The sequence below is a fragment of the Carassius auratus genome, chromosome 8 (genome assembly GCF_003368295.1).
Source record: "Carassius auratus strain Wakin chromosome 8, ASM336829v1, whole genome shotgun sequence".
Taxonomy (NCBI): domain Eukaryota; kingdom Metazoa; phylum Chordata; class Actinopteri; order Cypriniformes; family Cyprinidae; genus Carassius; species Carassius auratus.
This window is the reverse complement of record NC_039250.1, coordinates 30,620,508-30,638,703: the sequence shown is the minus strand read 5'-3', so window position 1 is coordinate 30,638,703 and position 18,196 is coordinate 30,620,508. Positions and strand designations below refer to the sequence as shown.

General features: G+C 41.7%; 1 protein-coding gene across 1 annotated transcript in view; it reads right to left on the bottom strand.

Moving 5' to 3' along the window:
* Nucleotides 1-291: 291 nt before the first annotated feature.
* Nucleotides 292-18,196, bottom strand: part of brpf1 (bromodomain and PHD finger containing, 1) — a 30,635-nt gene continuing 12,730 nt past the window's right edge. Inside the window, exons 8-16 of the mRNA XM_026270733.1 lie at nt 17,904-18,032; nt 17,306-17,663; nt 14,261-14,506; nt 13,508-13,780; nt 7,687-7,834; nt 4,021-4,154; nt 3,829-3,944; nt 1,948-2,102; nt 292-810 (exon numbers count right to left, since the gene is read on the bottom strand). Coding sequence (XP_026126518.1) covers nt 627-810; nt 1,948-2,102; nt 3,829-3,944; nt 4,021-4,154; nt 7,687-7,834; nt 13,508-13,780; nt 14,261-14,506; nt 17,306-17,663; nt 17,904-18,032 — 1,743 coding nt within the window. The 3' untranslated portion in view covers nt 292-626. The remainder of the gene's footprint in view (nt 811-1,947; nt 2,103-3,828; nt 3,945-4,020; nt 4,155-7,686; nt 7,835-13,507; nt 13,781-14,260; nt 14,507-17,305; nt 17,664-17,903; nt 18,033-18,196) is intronic.

The following is an 18,196-nucleotide window of genomic DNA, read 5'->3' as shown; positions in this document are numbered from 1 at the left end:
AGGCTTGATGAGGAGATGTGTGCGGAGGCACGAAAGCTAAGGGTGTGTTAGTCAATTTAGCAGTTTACATCCAAAAAAAATTACACTGAAGTAAATCCTCAGTGTTTTAAAAAAGTTTTAGTAAAATGCAGCAACTAGCATTTTCAGAAAAAGAACATCCTCTTCAAAACGAACAGAAAACCGGGTTAGTCGTCCCAACAGTGAATGATTACTCCGGTTTGAGCTCTACCATTTCTACATAGACTCTTCCCATTCACCAAACACCAGAACAAAGCAAACGAGAAACAGATGTACAAAACTCAACCCTTTTTATTAAAGTCTATCGCTTGTATTATTCATATATATATACTGTATAAAAGTTCTACAGTGACAGACAACGGTTAGTCATGATTGGTTCTCAAAGAACAACAGAGAACAGGAGAGAAATATACACATACACAGAGGAGGCTGTGTGCGGGGCTTCACGGGGAGAGGAGGACCGTCTGGAAGAACAAATAAATACATGATCACGCTTCACTGGAGCTTGACGTCAGCCTCACACACATCACACACTTGAATACTGGCTGTAGTGTGAGGTAAAGGACTGACTCGAACAGTAAACACACATCCGGTCTGTGGGGTCTCCATCAGTCGCTGTCGCTCGTGTCGCTGCTGGGCTCGCCCTGGACCTTGTTCCGGTGCTGCATGGCGCGGTGATACGCCACCTGAACAGACTTCCTGATGTTCGACTTCCGGCCTTCCAGCATCTTATCCTTGTCCAGATCCGGATTGACGCCCAGAGGAACCAGTTTGGAGCGCGGCAGCCATTGCCTGCACACACACACACACACACACACACAGATTTAAGGCCCATTCACACAAAGAATGGTAATCGTTGCCCTGTATTTTGATAGTCCACTTTCGATTCTTTAATACGGAGAAGGATTTTTACAACTGTATCTTTCTAGTTGTCGTTCCTGGTGTGAACGAGCCTTTAGTGTCTTTCAGGTCATTTTCTCTCTCCCCACAGGATGTCGACAGGGTTACATCGCTCTCATGAGAGGGTCAAAGTGGATCAACATCAACTCAAGCACATTAACCCCGCCTGAAGATTCAGGAAAACCCCTGTCCTACAGTAATGATTGAGAAGAATCACCAGTGAAATGCTGGAAAACTACCAAAGACCACCTCAGAACTAGAACTTTATTAAGACACTCTTGAGTAATGAGGAGACGATGTGGGGCATTATGGTCCAGCAAAATGTGCTGAGCTGTGAAATATGAGAATGATGCATTTCTAGTTTCTGAATGACAATGTAAGAGTTGTGATTCCGAGATCTCTGGAAGAATTCCTGACAGAAGTTTGTGGGACCGTAACTGGAAGATTCCTCTCATCACAGCAGCGATGTGACCTACAAACTATATCCTGGGCAGATGTGTGTAACAGTGTTTATAGGTTTGTGGTTGGTAAGATTTTTGTAATGTTTGGAGTGCACCAAGACTGAGTAAAATAATCTTGTGAAATGTTATAAATGTAACTCATCTGTTTTCTGTGTGAATCTGTGTTAAAGTGTAATTTATTTCTGTATTTTCAGCATCATTCCTCCAGTCTTCAGTGTCACATGATCTTCAGAAATCAGAATAATATGATGATTTACTGCTCAAGAAACATGAATATTATTATCAATGTTGAACACAGTTGTGCTGCTCAATATTTTTTAGGAAACTGATGTATTTTATTTTTCAGGATTCACAGATGAACAAAGTTCAAAAGAACAGCGTTCAATTGAAATAGAAATCTTTTCTCAGATTATAAATGACTTTACAGACACTTTTGATCAATTTAATACGTCCTCAATCAATAAAAGTATTAATTTCTTTAAAAATAAAATGTGAGCACAAATCTTTGAATGGTAGTCTAGTTAAGGTTTCTCAGACACCTGTGTGAGTGTGTGTGTGTCTCTCTCACCAGGTCCTCTTGTTGTCGAAGAAGAGCACGAGGAAGAGGTGTTCCCTGGCCTCCTGTGTCATCTGCTCTCCCAGCTTCAGCACCTCTACCGGCGGGACAGGAATCGGGACGCCCCGGTGGAACACTCCCTCCCGTGGCATCTTGGGATCAATGATCTGTAGGAAGGAAGGATATCACACGGCTCACACTGAGGAGAGGGGATTGAAGCGATCACAGCTCCACTGCGGCAGCTAGAGCCCGTTCATTATTGGGGTTATTTGTTGTCCACACACAGTGTTAGTTAAAGAGTGCTTCGAGTGCCTGCACATCAGTCCCTCACTGCTCTACTGTCAGCTCAGAACATATACTTACACTTCAATACAGACGCCAATGGAAAAACATTCGTGCTCTATCAAATCCTTTTTTTCTTTTGGTTTTGACCATTTGTGTTTTAGTGTGTATTTTTTATTGACTGTTTGTGTTTTTATTAATTTAATTTTTACTTTGTCATCTGATCGATTCCTCTTTACTATGAAATTACAGAAAGAAAAAAAGATTAAAAGAGTGATTTAATCACAGAAAAACACCAATAAAACAAGATGGGAACATAAAACCCATCAAGCACATATAGATCAAATCTATTTAAATATATGCACTGTATTAGGCATGCATGACATTTTAATGAACCTGTCTTGATAGTTTGATGTACACATTAATGCATCCACTAACTTGGTCAAAAAGCTCTGGACTCTTTACGAAAGCACCAGGATCATCTCTTCAACCACTGGAGCAAGGTTATTAAACTTATGGTTTTACATTATAAAATAATTTTTAGTTTTTGAAATAAGATTTACTTGTGTTTTTATTCATTTAATTAATAATTGAGTTTATTTTTCATCTTGTGAACACATTTGTATGTAGTTTGTTTTATATAGTTTAGTTGAGTTTTAGGACAGAGTTGAGCAGCATGAACAGATCACTTCCACAGAGCAGGACTTCATTTAAACAAGCCCAGACTGATCCCATGGTAAAAGCCTTTACTTCACAATCTAAAGTTGAGGCACTGACTTGATCAGATTTCAAAGCACTAGACTAGAATGATAATTGTGTTTGGTGATATTTCATTTGAAAATAAATGTAATTTCTTTTCTTGTACTTGACCATAATCACGATACTGTAACCGTTGTGTCTTGCTCACTTCCCTCAGAACAAACGCACATGAATCATAACTGGGAATAATGATATTCAATAATAATGGTGGAGCCTCAACACTGGATTTGCAGAGTTGCACATTATAGTGTATTTCTGTAGCCTATATCATTTGAAACTTCTATAAAGGACCAGTGGCCACACACACATAGACTGCAGAGCTTAAAGAGACACAATGGATTTAATAGTACATTAATATTTAAATCTGTTCTTTTCATTTATGAAGAATTAGAAGCGTGTAGTTCATGCACATGTGTACTAAACAGTCTGGCAGATTGCTCACATAACTTTTTATTGTTTACAGTAAGGATTTGCTTTCTTCTATTTTCCCATCACAGGAAGAAAACACAAAGATTACAAAAATTATTATTTTTGATTATTATTATTTTCTGATAGTTTTTCAATAATTCTTTTTAGTTTCGTTTTGTATTTATTTTGGTGTTTTAAATTTTATTTTGGTTGAAGAAAATGTTTTCTGATCAATTGTTTTCATCTTCGTTTTCTTTTACAAAAATAACCTTGGTCTGGAGCACGAACAGAAGCTTTCCATTTCATTTAGTGACTGAACCTCAAAATGTGTTTGAGTCAAACATTTCAAAAAGTGTGCTGCTTTACACTTCTTTTTGGAAGGAAACATGAGCCAGACATTGCAGCGCTGGCGTTACAGCAGGTTTAGTGCAGCGATACACTCACCAGAGCGGGGTATGATGGGTATCCTCTGCACTTGGCCCACACCAGATCCAGAGCGTCCAGAGAGCTGTAGTCATCTGAACCCATCCAGCATCCAGAGCGGCCCCGGCCCCGCACCACTGCACACACACACACACAGGTCAGGCTGAGAACAGGCACGTGGGCCGGTGTCTGAAGCGTGTTTGCTGCACTCACTGTGAGACACTCCTCGGGATCCTCCCATGGAGTAGGAGTCGTTCTCCGTGCCGGACGTTTCCTCGCTGCTGTCCTCCTGAAAGGCCGAGCGGGAGAAAGAAGCTTTTCCACGGCCCTGTTTAGAAGGAGTGGTGCTGCGAGAGAAGAACAACAGCTCTACATGACCCTGGCATCACCCTGTGTGTGTGTGTGTGTGTGTGTGTGTGAATGAGTGTGAGCATGTGAGTGAGTGAGCGAGTGACCGTGTGAGTGTGTGAGCAAGCGAGCGCGTGAGTGTGTGCATTTGTGAGTGAGTGTGTGTGCGCATGTGTGAGTGAGTGAATGTGAGCGTGAGCATGTGAGTGAGTGAGTGCGAGTGTGATTGAGTGAGTGAGTGCGAGTGTGATTGAGTGAGTGCATGTGTGAGTGTGTGAATGAGTGTGCAAGTGTGTGTCTGAGTGAGTGCTTATATGTGCGTGTGTGTGAGAGTGTGTGTGTGAGTGAGTGAGTGAGCGAGTGTGTGAGTGAGAGCACATGTGTGAGTGCGTGAGCATGCACGTGTGTGTGTGCATGTGTGAGTGAGTCAGTGAGTGTGTGTGTGTGCGCATGTGATTGAGTATGAGAGCTTGTGAGTGTGTGAGTGAGTGCGTGTGTGTGATTGAATGTGCGAGTGTGTGAGTGAATGAGTGTGCGAGTGTGTGTCTGCGCGCGCATGTGTGTGGGAGTGAGTGAGTGAGTGTGTGAGCGAGAGTGTGAGTAACATGTGAGCGAGTGAGTGTGTGTGTGTGTGTGTGTGAGTGTGAGTGAGTGAGCATGTGAGTGAGCGAGTGAGTGAGCGAAAGTGTGAGAGAGAGTGAGTGTGAGCAAAAGTTTGAGTGAAAGTGAGTGAGTGTGTAAGCAAGTGAGCGTGTGAGCGAGAGAGAGAGAGTGAGAGAGCGTGCGCATGTGTGAGCGAGTGAGCGTGTGAGTGAGCGTATGTGTGAGTGTGTGTGTGAGTGTGAGCGTGTGAGTGAGTGAGTATGTGAGTGAGTGAGTATGTGAGTGAGCGAGTGCGTGAGCAAAAGTTTGAGTGAAAGTGAGTGAGTGTGTGCGTGTGAGAGTGTGAGCGAGAGAGTGTGAGTGAGCGTGCGCATGTGTGAGTGAGTGAGCATGTGAGTGCGCGTGTATGTGTGAGTGAGTTTGTGAGCGAGTGTGAGCGAGTGTGTGTGTGTGTGTGTGTGTGTGTGTGTGTGAAAGTGTGAGTGAGCGTGTGTGTGTGTGTGAGAGAGAGTGAGCGTGTGTGTGCGCGCATGTGTGCGCGCATGTGTGAGCGAGTGAGTGAGCGTGTGTGTGTGTGTGAGAGCGTGTGTGAGCAAGTGTGTGTGAGCGAGAGTGTGAGTGAGCGTGTGAGAGCCTTGAGACTGTGAGCGAGCGAGTGTCTGAGTGAGTGAGCGAGCGAGTTAGTGAGTGTGTGTGAGAGTGTGAGTGAGCGTGTGTGTGAGTGAGCGAGTGTGAGAGTCCGAGTGTGTGAGAGTCCGAGTGTGTGAGAGTCCGAGTGTGTGAGAGTCCGAGTGTGTGAGAGTCCGAGTGTGTGAGAGTCCGAGTGTATGAGTCCGAGTGTATGAGTCCGAGTGTATGAGTCCGAGTGTATGAGTCCGAGTGTATGAGTCCGAGTGTATGAGTCCGAGTGTATGAGTCCGAGTGTATGAGTCCGAGTGTATGAGTCCGAGTGTATGAGCAAGTGAGCGAGTGAGTTTGCGAGAGAGTGAGTCAGTGAGAGTGTGCGAGCGAGTGTGTGAGCGAGCGAGTCAGTGAGTGTGTGTGAGAGAGTGTGTGTGTGTGTGAGAGTGAGTGAGCGTGTGAGTGTGAGCGAGCGAGTGTGTGAGAGTCCGAGTGTGTGAGCGAGTGAGAGAGTGAGTGAGTTTGCGAGAGTGAGTCAGTGAGAGTGTGTGAGCGAGTGTGTGAGAGTGTGAGCGTGTGAGTGAGCGAATGAGTGTCAGAGTGAGTGAGTGTGTGAGCGAGTGTGAGAGCGTGTGAGAGTGTGTGAGCATTTGAGTGAGCGAATGTCTGAGTGAGTGAGTGTGTGTGACTGAGTGTGTGAGCAAGTGAGAGAGTGTGAGTGAGCGAGTGAGTGCGAGAGAGTGAGTCAGTGAGAGTTTGTGAGCTAGTGTGTGAGTGAGCGAGCGAATGAGTGTCAGAGTGAGTGAGTGTGTGAGCGAGTGTGAGAGTAAACATGTGAGCCAGTGAGTGTGTGTGTGTGAGTGTGAGAGTGTGAGCGAGTATGTGAGTGAGCGAAAGTGTGAGTGAGAGTGAGTGTGAGCAAAAGTTTGAGTGAAAGTGAGTGAGTGTGTGAGTGAGTGTGAGCGTGTGAGTGTGTAAGCAAGTGTGTGTGTGTGAGTGTGAGCGAGTGTGTGTGTGTGTGTGTGAAAGTGTGAGTGAGCGTGTGTGTGTGTGTGTGAGAGAGAGTGAGCGTGTGTGTGCGCGCATGTGTGAGCGAGTGAGTGAGCGTGTGTGTGAGTGTGTGAGAGCGTGTGTGAGCAAGTGTGTGTGAGCGAGAGTGTGAGTGAGCGTGTGTGAGCAAGTGTGTGTGAGCGAGAGTGAGTGAGTGTGTGAGAGCCTTGAGACTGTGAGCGAGCGAGTGTCTGAGTGAGTGAGCGAGCGAGTTAGTGAGTGTGTGTGAGAGTGTGAGTGAGCGAGCGAGAGTGAGTGAGCGTGTGAGCGAGCGAGTTAGTGAGTGTGTGTGAGCGTGTGTGTGAGTGTGAGAGTGTGAGTGAGCGAGTGTGAGTGGGTGAGTGTGTGAGAGTCCGAGTGTGTGAGAGTCCGAGTGTGTGAGAGTCCGAGTGTGTGTGAGTCCGAGTGTGTGTGAGTCCGAGTGTGTGTGAGTCCGAGTGAGCGAGTCCGAGTGAGCGAGTCCGAGTGAGCGAGTCCGAGTGAGCGAGTGAGTTTGCGAGAGAGTGAGTCAGTGAGAGTGTGCGAGCGAGTGTGTGAGCGTGTGAGCGAGCGAGTCAGTGAGTGTGTGTGAGAGAGTGTGAGTGAGCGAGTGTGTGAGTGTGAGAGTGTGAGCGAGCGTGTGAGAGTCCGAGTGTGTGAGCGAGTGAGAGAGTGAGTGAGTTTGCGAGAGTGAGTCCGCGAGAGTGTGTGAGCGAGTGTGTGAGAGTGTGAGTGTGTGAGTGAGCGAATGAGTGTCAGAGTGAGTGAGTGTGTGAGCGAGCGTGTGAGAGAGCGTGTGAGCATTTGAGTGAGCGAATGTCTGAGTGAGTGAGTGTGTGTGCAAGTGTGTGAGAGTCCGAGTGAGCGAGTGAGAGTGTGAGTGAGCGAATGAGTGTGCGAGAGAGTGAGTCAGTGAGAGTGTGTGAGCGAGTGTGTGAGTGTGAGCGTGTGAGTGAGTGAATGAGTGTCAGAGTGAGTGAGTGTGTGAGCGAGTGTGTGAGCGAGCGTGTGAGTGTGTGAGAGCGTGTGAGTGAGCAAATGTCTGAGTGAGTGTGAGAAAGCGTGTGAGTGAGCAAGTGAGTGTGTGAGTGAGTGAGCGAGTGCATGTGTGAGTAAGAGTATGTGAGCGAGTGAGTGAGTGTGTGAAAGTGTGAGAGAGCAAGTGTGTGTGAGCGTGAGTGTGTGAGAGCGAGTGTGAGTGAGAGCGAGTGAGAGCGAGAGAGTGTGTGTGTGTGTGTGTGTGTGTGTGTGTGTGTGTGAGTGAGAGTGTATGTGTACCTGGTCCTGTCGGACGCGGCGCTGCTGCTGCTGCTGCTGGTGGACTCTGAGTCGGAGCTGGAGCGTGGCAGACTACGCTCGTTCCTGTACACCAGGAAACTCTCAGTTTTTGGCTGACTGCTTCCACCAAAACCATTACTGTGAAGATCTGAGATGCAGACAACATGAAAAGAAACTCAGTTACGCAAGCTGTTTCCATCACCCTGTTTTATGTGCATTTTGATGTATCGCATCAGAAACAACTGATTGGAAATGACAAATTTCAATAACAAAATCAAACAAATTACACAAAATGGTTGTTATGCTTGCTTGAGGTGGTTTTGTGTCCAGTGGACCGATCTAGTCACACAGCATCTGAAATGTTGCTAAGGTCATTCTGAAATGCCAGAGCAAAGTCTGTCGTCAAAGCATTTCTCTTTTATTGCCTCCCAGAGCTGTATTACATGATTGCATCCCAAACAGATGACATCCACCTCCAAGAGCAAGATCAAATTTACGCTTTCATCTGCAATTCATTATAAATTAAAATTGTGTATTCAGTGGCTTCTCCTACTTTTGTTAGTGATATTTAAGTATTTAAGTGCCAGTTTATCAGGAAGTGGGGATTTAGTTTTCTTTGAAACAGTGAGTTTCTGAGGAATCTTCACATACGTCTCATGAACAAGCTTTGCATGATTACATCAAATTTATCTGCAAAGCACTTTGCATAATTATAAAAAATTATATTACCTAATATCTCCACGCCTTATAGTCACAATTATCAGATTATAGCGGTTCAAAAAAAGTTGACATTGAGACGATAAACAAAGTTTACTACGATATAGTAGTGGAGACTTTGCTTTAGTATACAAAATTCCAATCATACGGCTGTCATACTTTGAGTTTCCACTGAAAAAGTCAAGGACACTGGGGTGTGTAAATAGTGAATTTCTTGATGAACCAGGCTTGTTTTCCATGGTGCCTTCTGATGGTGGGGACTTCCCAGCATTCAAGCCTTTGTACAGAAAACATCTGACTCACAGAGAAGTGTGGGAGTTTCCTCATAGTCTGTGTGATGACTGATACTTTGACAAGCATCCAGTTAAAACAGTGGTTCAAAGAAGAACCGCAGAAGTCTCTCAGCAGCAAGACCAAAGTAGAACTGTGCTGAGCTGAGCTGAGGATGTAGCTTCACTGGCTCCAGTCTGCCAATGCACTACTGAACGTGACGGGTTCACAGATTTACTCGCCCTCTTTGCTGCTGTCAGTTTAAACTGTGATGTGCACCAGGTTAATAGGGACCTGGCGCAAAGATGCTGCTCTGAACTCTTGTAAGTCCTCACATCATATCTGCATGTGGTTGTTTCTAAGAGATTGGTTTGGCAGTGTTCAGATCATCAGTGATTATATGACCTGCGCTCAACATAAGTCCTGAACAATCATTTAGGTTTTCATGCTACTGAAATAACCAATGTGAAGTTTTGATCTTCTAATGCATAAAAAAAGCACTAAACTAATTTAGATTGTTTTGAGAATATGACATGGCGTTTCCCCAAACACAAACACTGTTTGTATGCTTTTATTTAACAGTAATCATTATAATAGCAAAAGCAATATTCAGTAATGATTCATCATAATATTCCTGCCCTAACTTTTAATGAGATCCTGTAAGTTGTTTTAAAATGTATATACTCAACTCAACTTTATTTATAAAGCACTTTCAACACCACAAGTGGAACCAAAGTGCTGTACAGAAAGTATAAAAGAGAAACATAAAAACTAAAAACTAAAAAACAGACATATGACATACACACTTACAAAGCATTGTCAAAAGCTAAAACAAACAAATAAGTTTTAAGCGCACTCTGAAAAACACCCAATGAAGGTCAAGTTTTAACTGACAGAGGAAGGTCATTCCAAAGCCTAGGAGCTCCAACAGAAAACACCCGATCATCTTTACATTTTAAACGCGTTCGTGGAACTGTAAGGAGCAACTGATAATTCGAGCGCAGAGATCTGATGGATTGACAGCGGCTGATTAAATCAGTAACATATGGAAGCATATGGGTAGCATTATTCAATTTGGGATGTAATATGCAGAATGACAATGCAATATGTAAAATGGCAATGCATTTCTGTATTTACATTTACATTTTCCAATACATTTGTGCAACGTTTGGTGCAAAATGAAAATGAAAATTAAATTACATAAGTTTAATTTGCCATTTCATACACCAGCTTTAATATGTAAAATTAATATTAATTTTAACGCTTTATAAGTTGCAAAATTAAAATGAAAATGTATTACAGAAATGACTAGATATGTCTAATACGTTCAAGCAAAAACTGTGGCAAAATGATCATTTAAATGCAATTTTTCTTAAATGCATTAACATTCACAGTCAAGAAACTTACAATTGCATTTTCATTCAATGACCCGCAATGAATGTAGCAAAATTCAAAGTGCACATTGAAAATGCATTCCGAGCCGATCACATCTCCGCCCCCTCCTGCCCTGTCAATCACTGCGTGAACAAGGCGGGGCTTACAGAAGGTCAGAGACTCACATCTCAAGAAGAGGATTCAAGTGAGAGAACATGGACAAGACAGTTGGTCCGTGTATGTTTTGATGATTTAGGTTTATGGCTTCAATATTTCATTCGCACTTGTGGGCGGAGCTGAAACGCTGCTTTCATCTGATTGGTCGAATCGCTCCGCTTTCAGCTCGGTCTTTTTATTCTTTCAGGCAGAATAAGAGTCAGTGCGAGTGAAGCACTGTAATGTCTGAAACCACCGCTCACTGTTAATTAGCATACTATTTGAATCAGATGTAGCTGGGCACATAACTTGTGCTGCTGAGACCTGCAAGAGACCCCGTTAAATTATTGTATGAATATTGTCCCACTGATAAATACAGTGCAAATATTTCTGTCTCATTGGATAACAGTGAAGTGGAAATAAATATAGTTACATTTATGAAATAAAATTAAATAGGGATTTCTGGCCAGTTATACAAGCAACATGAGTCGGACGAGTCTGAAGATCTGAGCTGAATTGGGTGAAACATTTAAGTTCTAGTCTGTGTCAATTACTCTCATAATAAATAATAATAATATTGTTAACTGTATTTTTCGGTATAAGTTGCATCAGTCCAAAAATACGTCATGACGAGGAAAAAAACATATATAAGTCGCACTGGACTATAAGTCGCATTTATTCAGGACCAAGAGAAAACATTACCGTCTACAGCCGCGAGAGGGCGCTCTGTGGTAGGCTACAGGAGCACTGAGCAGCATGAGCACTGAGCAGCACAGAGCTCATTTTACTACTTTTATTTAGAAATGTATTAATTTTTCCAATTATTTATTAATGTCACACACACACATACCTAGTGCCTTATGACTTAAAAGATGAGAGTGTTAAATGTTACAGACATGGAACTGTTCAGACTATTATTGATTTTTATTTCCACTTCACTTTTATCCAAAGAGAGAGAACTATTTGCACTGTATTAATCAGTGGGACAATATTCATACAATACTACAACCTAGAAATAATTTGCAGGTCTCGACAGCACGAATTATGTGCCCAGCTACATCTGATTCAAATATTATGCTAATTAACAGTGAGCGGTGGTTTCAGACATTACAGTGCTTCACTCGCACTGACTCTTATTCTGCCTGAAAGAATAAAAAGACCGAGCTGAAGGCGGAGCGATTCGACCAATCAGATGAAAGCAGCGTTTCAGCTCCGCCCGACAAGTGCAAATGAAATATTGAAGCCATAAACCTAAATCATCAAAACATACACGGACCAACTGTCTTGTCCATGTTCTCTCACTTGAATCCTCTTCTTGAGATGTGAGTCTCTGACCTTCTGTAAGCCCCGCCTTGTTCACGCAGTGATTGACATGGCACGAGGGGGCGGAGACGTGATCGGCTCGGAATGCATTTTCAATGTGCACTTTGAATTTTGCTACATTCATTGCGGGTCATTGAATGAAAATGCAATCGTAAGTTTCTTGACTGTGAGTGTTAATGCATTTAAGAAAAATTGCATTTAAATGATCATTTTGCCACAGTTTTTGCTTGAACGTATTAGACATATCTAATCATTTCTTTAATACATTTTCATTTTAATTTTGCAACTTATAAAGCGTTAAAATTAATATTCATTTTACATATTAAAACTGGTGTAGGAAATGGTAAATTTAAATTATGTAATTTAATTTTCATTTTCATTTTGCACCAAACGTTGCACAAATGTATTGGAAAATGTAAATGTAAATACAGAAATGCATTGCCATTTTACATATTACATTGTCATTTTGCATATTACATCCCAAATTGAATAATGCTACCCATATGCTTCCATAGTAACATACTCGGGGACTAGACCATGCAGAGATTTAAAAACGTACAACAACAATTTGTATTGAATTCTGTAACTTATGGGTAACCAATGTAGTTTAATTAAAACCGGAGTAATGTGTTCTCTCTTCTTAGTACCCGTTAAAAGTCTGGCAGCTGAGTTCAGAACGAGCTGCAAACGAGAGAGAGAAGCCTGACTCACACTTAGATACAATATTTATTTAATATTTAATTACAATAATCCAAACGTGAAGACACAAAGGCATGAACAACTTTCTCCATATCATTAAAAGGAAGAATAGATTTCAATTTAGATGTTGATCTAAGATGGAAGAAACTATTCTTAACAACAGCATTAATTTGCTGCTCAAATTTAAGCTCAGAGTCAAAAATGATTCCAAGGTTCCTCACGCTAGACAGTTTTTTCCCAGGAAACAACCCCAAGCAATCATCATCCACACACCCCTTATTTCCAAATAAAATGAGCTCAGTCTTATCCTCGTTTAATTGGAGAAAGTTATTTGCAAGCCAGCACTTAACTTCTACCAAACATGCATGAAGAGACTGAATGGCACTTTTATGCCCATGTTTCAGTGGTACATAAATTTGAGAATTATCTGCATAAAGATGATACTGAATCCCAAATTTTTCAAAAATAGAACCTAGAGGGAGCATTCAAAGGGAAAATAAAATTGGTCCCAGTATTGAGCCCTGTGGAACCCCACACACAAGGGGGGCAATGGAAGAAAAATAATCCCCTAAACTGACTGAAAGAGTCCTATCCTTCAAATAGGAAGAGAACCATTTCAGGGCTAAGCCCTGAATACCAACCTGATCCCTAAGACGATCAATGAGAATGTTATGATCAACTGTATCAAATGCCACTGTAAGATCTAACAACAACAAGACAACGCGGTTTCCAGAAACAACACCTCGTAGGATATCATTAGACACCCTCAAAAGAGCCGATTCTGTACTATGACCAACTCTAAAACCTGACTGGAATCTATCGCAGATATTATTCCTAATTAAAAAGTCATTAAGCTGTGCCTGCACAATTTTTTCTAGTATCTTTGAAATAAGAGGCAATTTTGAAATTGGACGAAAACTACTCATGTCAAATGGGTCTAAGCTGGGTTTTTTTTACCGTGTATAGGATATTTAAAATAACATTCATCTCATGCACTCTTACCACCTCCTGCCTGTCAAATCAAAGAGCCAATCACCAGTCTGTAGAGATGTAATGATGTTAACATCCTGGTATCGCAATAGCAAAACTATCTTTAGGTTTTTTTTAAATATAATATTCTATTCTAATTAGTCTGGCTTCCTAAAACCCCAGTGTGAATGTAATTTAGACTGAAACAGTAGAACACAAAGAGTCTTTAAAACACTTCTGGATGGTCAGAGGAGTACAGTAATGGTGAGCTGTGGTTTATTAGGCTGTCTCAGAGTGTGTGGAGCAGACGTACCCAGGATGAGGTGATCGTGCTCGCTGTCGGACTCGGAGCTTGAGCTGGACTGGGGACTGTGGGCTCTCTTGCGGGACGATGTGAGCGAGGGGAGCTGCGGAGGGCCTATTGGACTGGAGCCCAGCACCCCGGCCCCATGCAGCACCTCTCGGTTCTTCGGGGGTCGCCCCGGGCGTTTGGGAGGCCCGGCAGCTTTAGGGTTCTTCTTGGAGAAGAGGACAGAGGTCCGCCGGCCGACCTCAGGGGCCAGAGCAGAAGAGGATGTGCTCAGATCTACAGAGAGGAAGAAAAGACTTGAGGATGACTGAAGTAAAATCCTGAGACAGTAAATGGTGTGGTCTGTGTGTGGTAGCTATTAAAAACCCTATACGTTTTAACTGAGATGTGCCATCTCTGAGCAGAAGCATACTGTCTAGTGCTCAACCAATATAAAACATTAGACCTACATATTCTATAACGTACTAGTCTAGATGAACGAAGTGATACTGCACATTCAAAAACAGCACAAAAAGAATGAAAAAGCATCTAGATCCTAGATTTTCTGAATAAAGTATGACGTGTTTGCCCTCCTGTGATATTCTGTTCTCCCCCTTTAAAGCAACTTATTGAACCCGTTTTATTCTCCACTGGAGGAAAATGATTGTTTTTTTAAACTAACAGCATACCTCTCCTCAACAAGCTGCACAATTTGAGACATCAGAGAAAAACGGTTTTATTTGGGGTTGGTTGAAAGCAGTATTGGTATTTCCAGACCTTTCCCACCGATCTCGTGGCTGCTGCTCTCTCCTTCATCGTGCCGGTTTCCCCCCGAGCCGCGCTCCAGCGACAGGCCTGACTCGAGGAGGCCCATGCCACAGATGCCCTCGCGCTGGTGCGCCAGCTTTCGCTTCAGTACGGTCATCTCTTTCTTCAGGGCTTTAGCTCGCCGCGACTGACCGATGCTGTGCTTCCCTGACATGACCTCAATGTACCGCGTCTCCAGGATCTGCAGCTGCTCCTCTACAGGCAAAGACAACACACTTTCCATGTAAAAAGGTGCAAAAACACAGCCTGACACATTTATTCGTCTTTTCAGAGAACAGTCAGTGAAGAGAGTAACTTGGCAAACCACTAGACTGATCACCTCATTCATTTATTTTCTGATTTCTACAATTTCTGCAGTACCATTATCAACATTTTAAAAATCTTAAAAGAGTTTACAACCTCGATTTATTGGTTTACTACAAAAAGTAGTTCAACTTTGTCAAAACTACGGCTGTGTATGACTTTAATTGTTGGGGCTGGACAAGGGATGTCAATGATTAATCGACAATCGAGATGTAATAGATTAAATCTATCGATGCTTGATTAAGCAGTTTAATAATTCAATCATGCAAACAAATTATGCTTTTAACGTGATCCAATTGTTTAAATTACATTGAAATAGAAACCATACAAAGTCTATCAACATGGAAAGCAATAGAAATTTAGTAACCAAGTCATGTTTAATAGAAATTTGATAGGCTACTTGTTTCATATCGGGCTCTGCGCTTTGACCAGTCTGAGGGACACGACATAGGCCAACTTACAATTCATTCCTACAACACTAAATTTGTTCCTACGACTTAAAACATGGACCATGGCCACAAATTTATATTAATTTGGGAATTAATTAATAAGTCGTAGGAACGACTTAATTCACAACTTAATTCAATGACTTAATTCACGGCCAAGAAATTGTTTATTTCCCACCCGCCTGCTATTATTTATCTTGTAAACAAAGCTTTGTACTTCACTTGTGTCATAATACTCACATGAAAATGTTTTAATTAGAGCCCTGCACAAGCCTGGAATACAGGCCCAAGCCGACACTTGTCCAACAGTGTACCAGAATCCTCAGCTGGACACAGAGTCTGACTGGAGCTCATGTATTTTTCTCTTTCTCTCTTCCTCAGTACACACTGCAGCCATTAAAATATACTAGTAAACATCTGAAGTGGATCAAAACCTTTCACCAAGACTGTCCTAAAACCAAAATGCGTTCTTCTCTTAGGACAACTTTGATTAACTTTTTTGATCCACTTCAAATGGTAAATACTATAGACCAGTTTTAGTTATTTTAATATTTTAATTTCTTAAGTTAATTTAGAAATATGTTTGGAAAATTTTAATTTAACAAAAAAAATTATGTTCTGCAGCAGACATCGAGTTGAAATGTTTGATCAATTTAGCATTCTCAAATCCTGACAGAATTCCTAAAATAAGAATCTACAGATATAAAACACTTCAAGAATATCACACACTTAGAATGATGAAATAACGACAATAAACATTTGATGGTATATTTGAGGATTTCCAGTCAGGATTTAGACCGTATCATAGTACTGAAACTGCTCTCCTTAGAGTTACAAATGATCTGCTCTCATCATCTGATCGTGGGTGTATCTCTCTATTAGTTTTATTGGATCTTAGTGCTGCGTTTGACACAATTGACCACAACATTCTTTTCACAACGTCGACTTGAACACTTTGTTGGCATCATTGGAAGTGCATTAGCATGGTTTAAATCGTACTTATATGACCGCCATCAGTTCGTAGCAGTGAATGAAGATGTATCATATCGATCACAAGTGCAATATGGAGTACCTCAAGGCTCAGTACTAGGGCCGCTACTCTTCACGCTTTATATGTTACCCTTGGGAGATATCATCAGGAAACATGGTGTTAGCTTTCACTGTTATGCTGATGATACTCAGCTCTATATTTCTTTGTGGCCCGGTGAAACACACCAATTTGAAAAACTAATGGAATGCATAGTCGATATAAAAAACTGGATGACGAATAATTTCTTACTGCTAAATTCTGAAAAAAAACAGAGGTGTTAATTATAGGGCCTAAAAACTCTGCTTGTGATAACCTAGAACACTGTCTAAGACTTGATGGTTGCTCTATTGGTTGCTATTTGATCGCAGTCTTTCCTTAGAAAGCCACGTTTCTAGCATTTGTAAAACTGCATTTTTCCATCTCAAAAATATATCTAAATTACGGCCTATGCTCTCAATGTCAAATGCAGAAGTGTTAATCCATGCATTTATGACCTCAAGGTTAGATTATTGTAATGCTTTAACAAACTACAGCTAGTCCAAAATGCAGCAGCAAGAATTCTTACTAGAACCAGGAAGTATGACCATATTAGCCCGGTCCTGTCCACACTGCACTGGCTCCCTATCAAACATCGTATAGATTTTAAAATATTGCTTATTACTTATAAAGCCCTGCCTTTAACTGAAAATTTAGTGTTTACTATTGTCCTTTTGCATTACACTGTGTTGCAAATTATTATGCAAGTGACATATCAATAGGATTTCGGTACAATAGAGTGATTTTTGTTTGTGTTTTTTTTCCACATCATTTCAGGTAACTGAAATTGGTTACCAGTGACTAAAACGCAGTCTGCTTACAGCTGCCATTACAATACAGATCCTTTGTTTGACAGAAACTTTCCTTAATAAATCTTCATCTGATCTTATGTGCTAAGTTACTCACAAATCTTTTTACTGTTCAATAATCGCTATTTGCTTTTTGCTAAATATTGGTTGTTTTGATGCCTTCTGCAAGACATTTCATTGTTTCATACTTTACATCTTCAGAAAGATCTTTCTTGGATTTTGCAATGCTGTCAATTTACAATCTCTTTTTAACGACAGGTCTTACACATTTGTCAATCTTCCCTGCTTGCATTTAATATGCTAATCTACTAAGATAAATGCTAGTGTAATTTTAAGTCAGATAATGTTTTTTGTTAGATAACATACTCACCGTCATCAATGAGTGATACTGATCTCTCTCGGTCTCTGCCTCGGTCTCGTTCTCTCTCTCGTTCGTGTGGTGAATCTGGGCTTGGCTCTCGAGGAAGATGCATGCCCGTCTCATAATCAAACCCGATTCTCTCTGCCTGTCTGCGAGCTTGCCGCAAAACAGCACCACCTGCTTCCCGCAAACGTAGCGCAGCACGGTAGAAAACTGTGTCTTTAGCGTTGTACTTCAAACAGTTGTTGACGATCAACAGAAAGTCTCCCTCGAAAGCGTCGAAGCTGAGATAGCGATGCGACTCTAAACACTTCCACATGGTCTGGAAGTCCATCGGGCGCTCGATGTGGTCCAGGTAATCTGGGACCTGGAGAACACACAAACACACATATATCTCAAGTATTTAGAGAACTACATAAGAGATGACGATTCTGGCATCAGTGCAGAAATTGCTTTATAATATGTAATGGAGAAAACAAAAGACAAAAAGCAGTAGAATGACTATGCAATGAATGAACCAAGTAAAATACCCTAGAGGAGGTCAAGACAACTCTGTAAGGGCCGTGTGTGTGTGTGTGTGTGTGTGTGTGTGTGTGTGTGTGTGTACCTCACTTAAAGGTACAGGCTCGGTGAAGAAGTTATTGATGTCCCGCTCCTGCAGTTGTTCCAGTGTGCTTCGCAACAACACCAGAAATGGAGTCAACTGCATCTCTAACACAAACTCCTGCATTTTGATCTAAAACAAAGAAATACACGCCAGTCAAAATATATCTTACAAAATATACCACCTTAATTGAAATGTTAGACCGAAACCTGCGATGGAAATACACATTACATACATGTAATATTTAATATGTTTAATGTAAAAAATGCAATCGCTGTGACAAGTATTCAAAATCG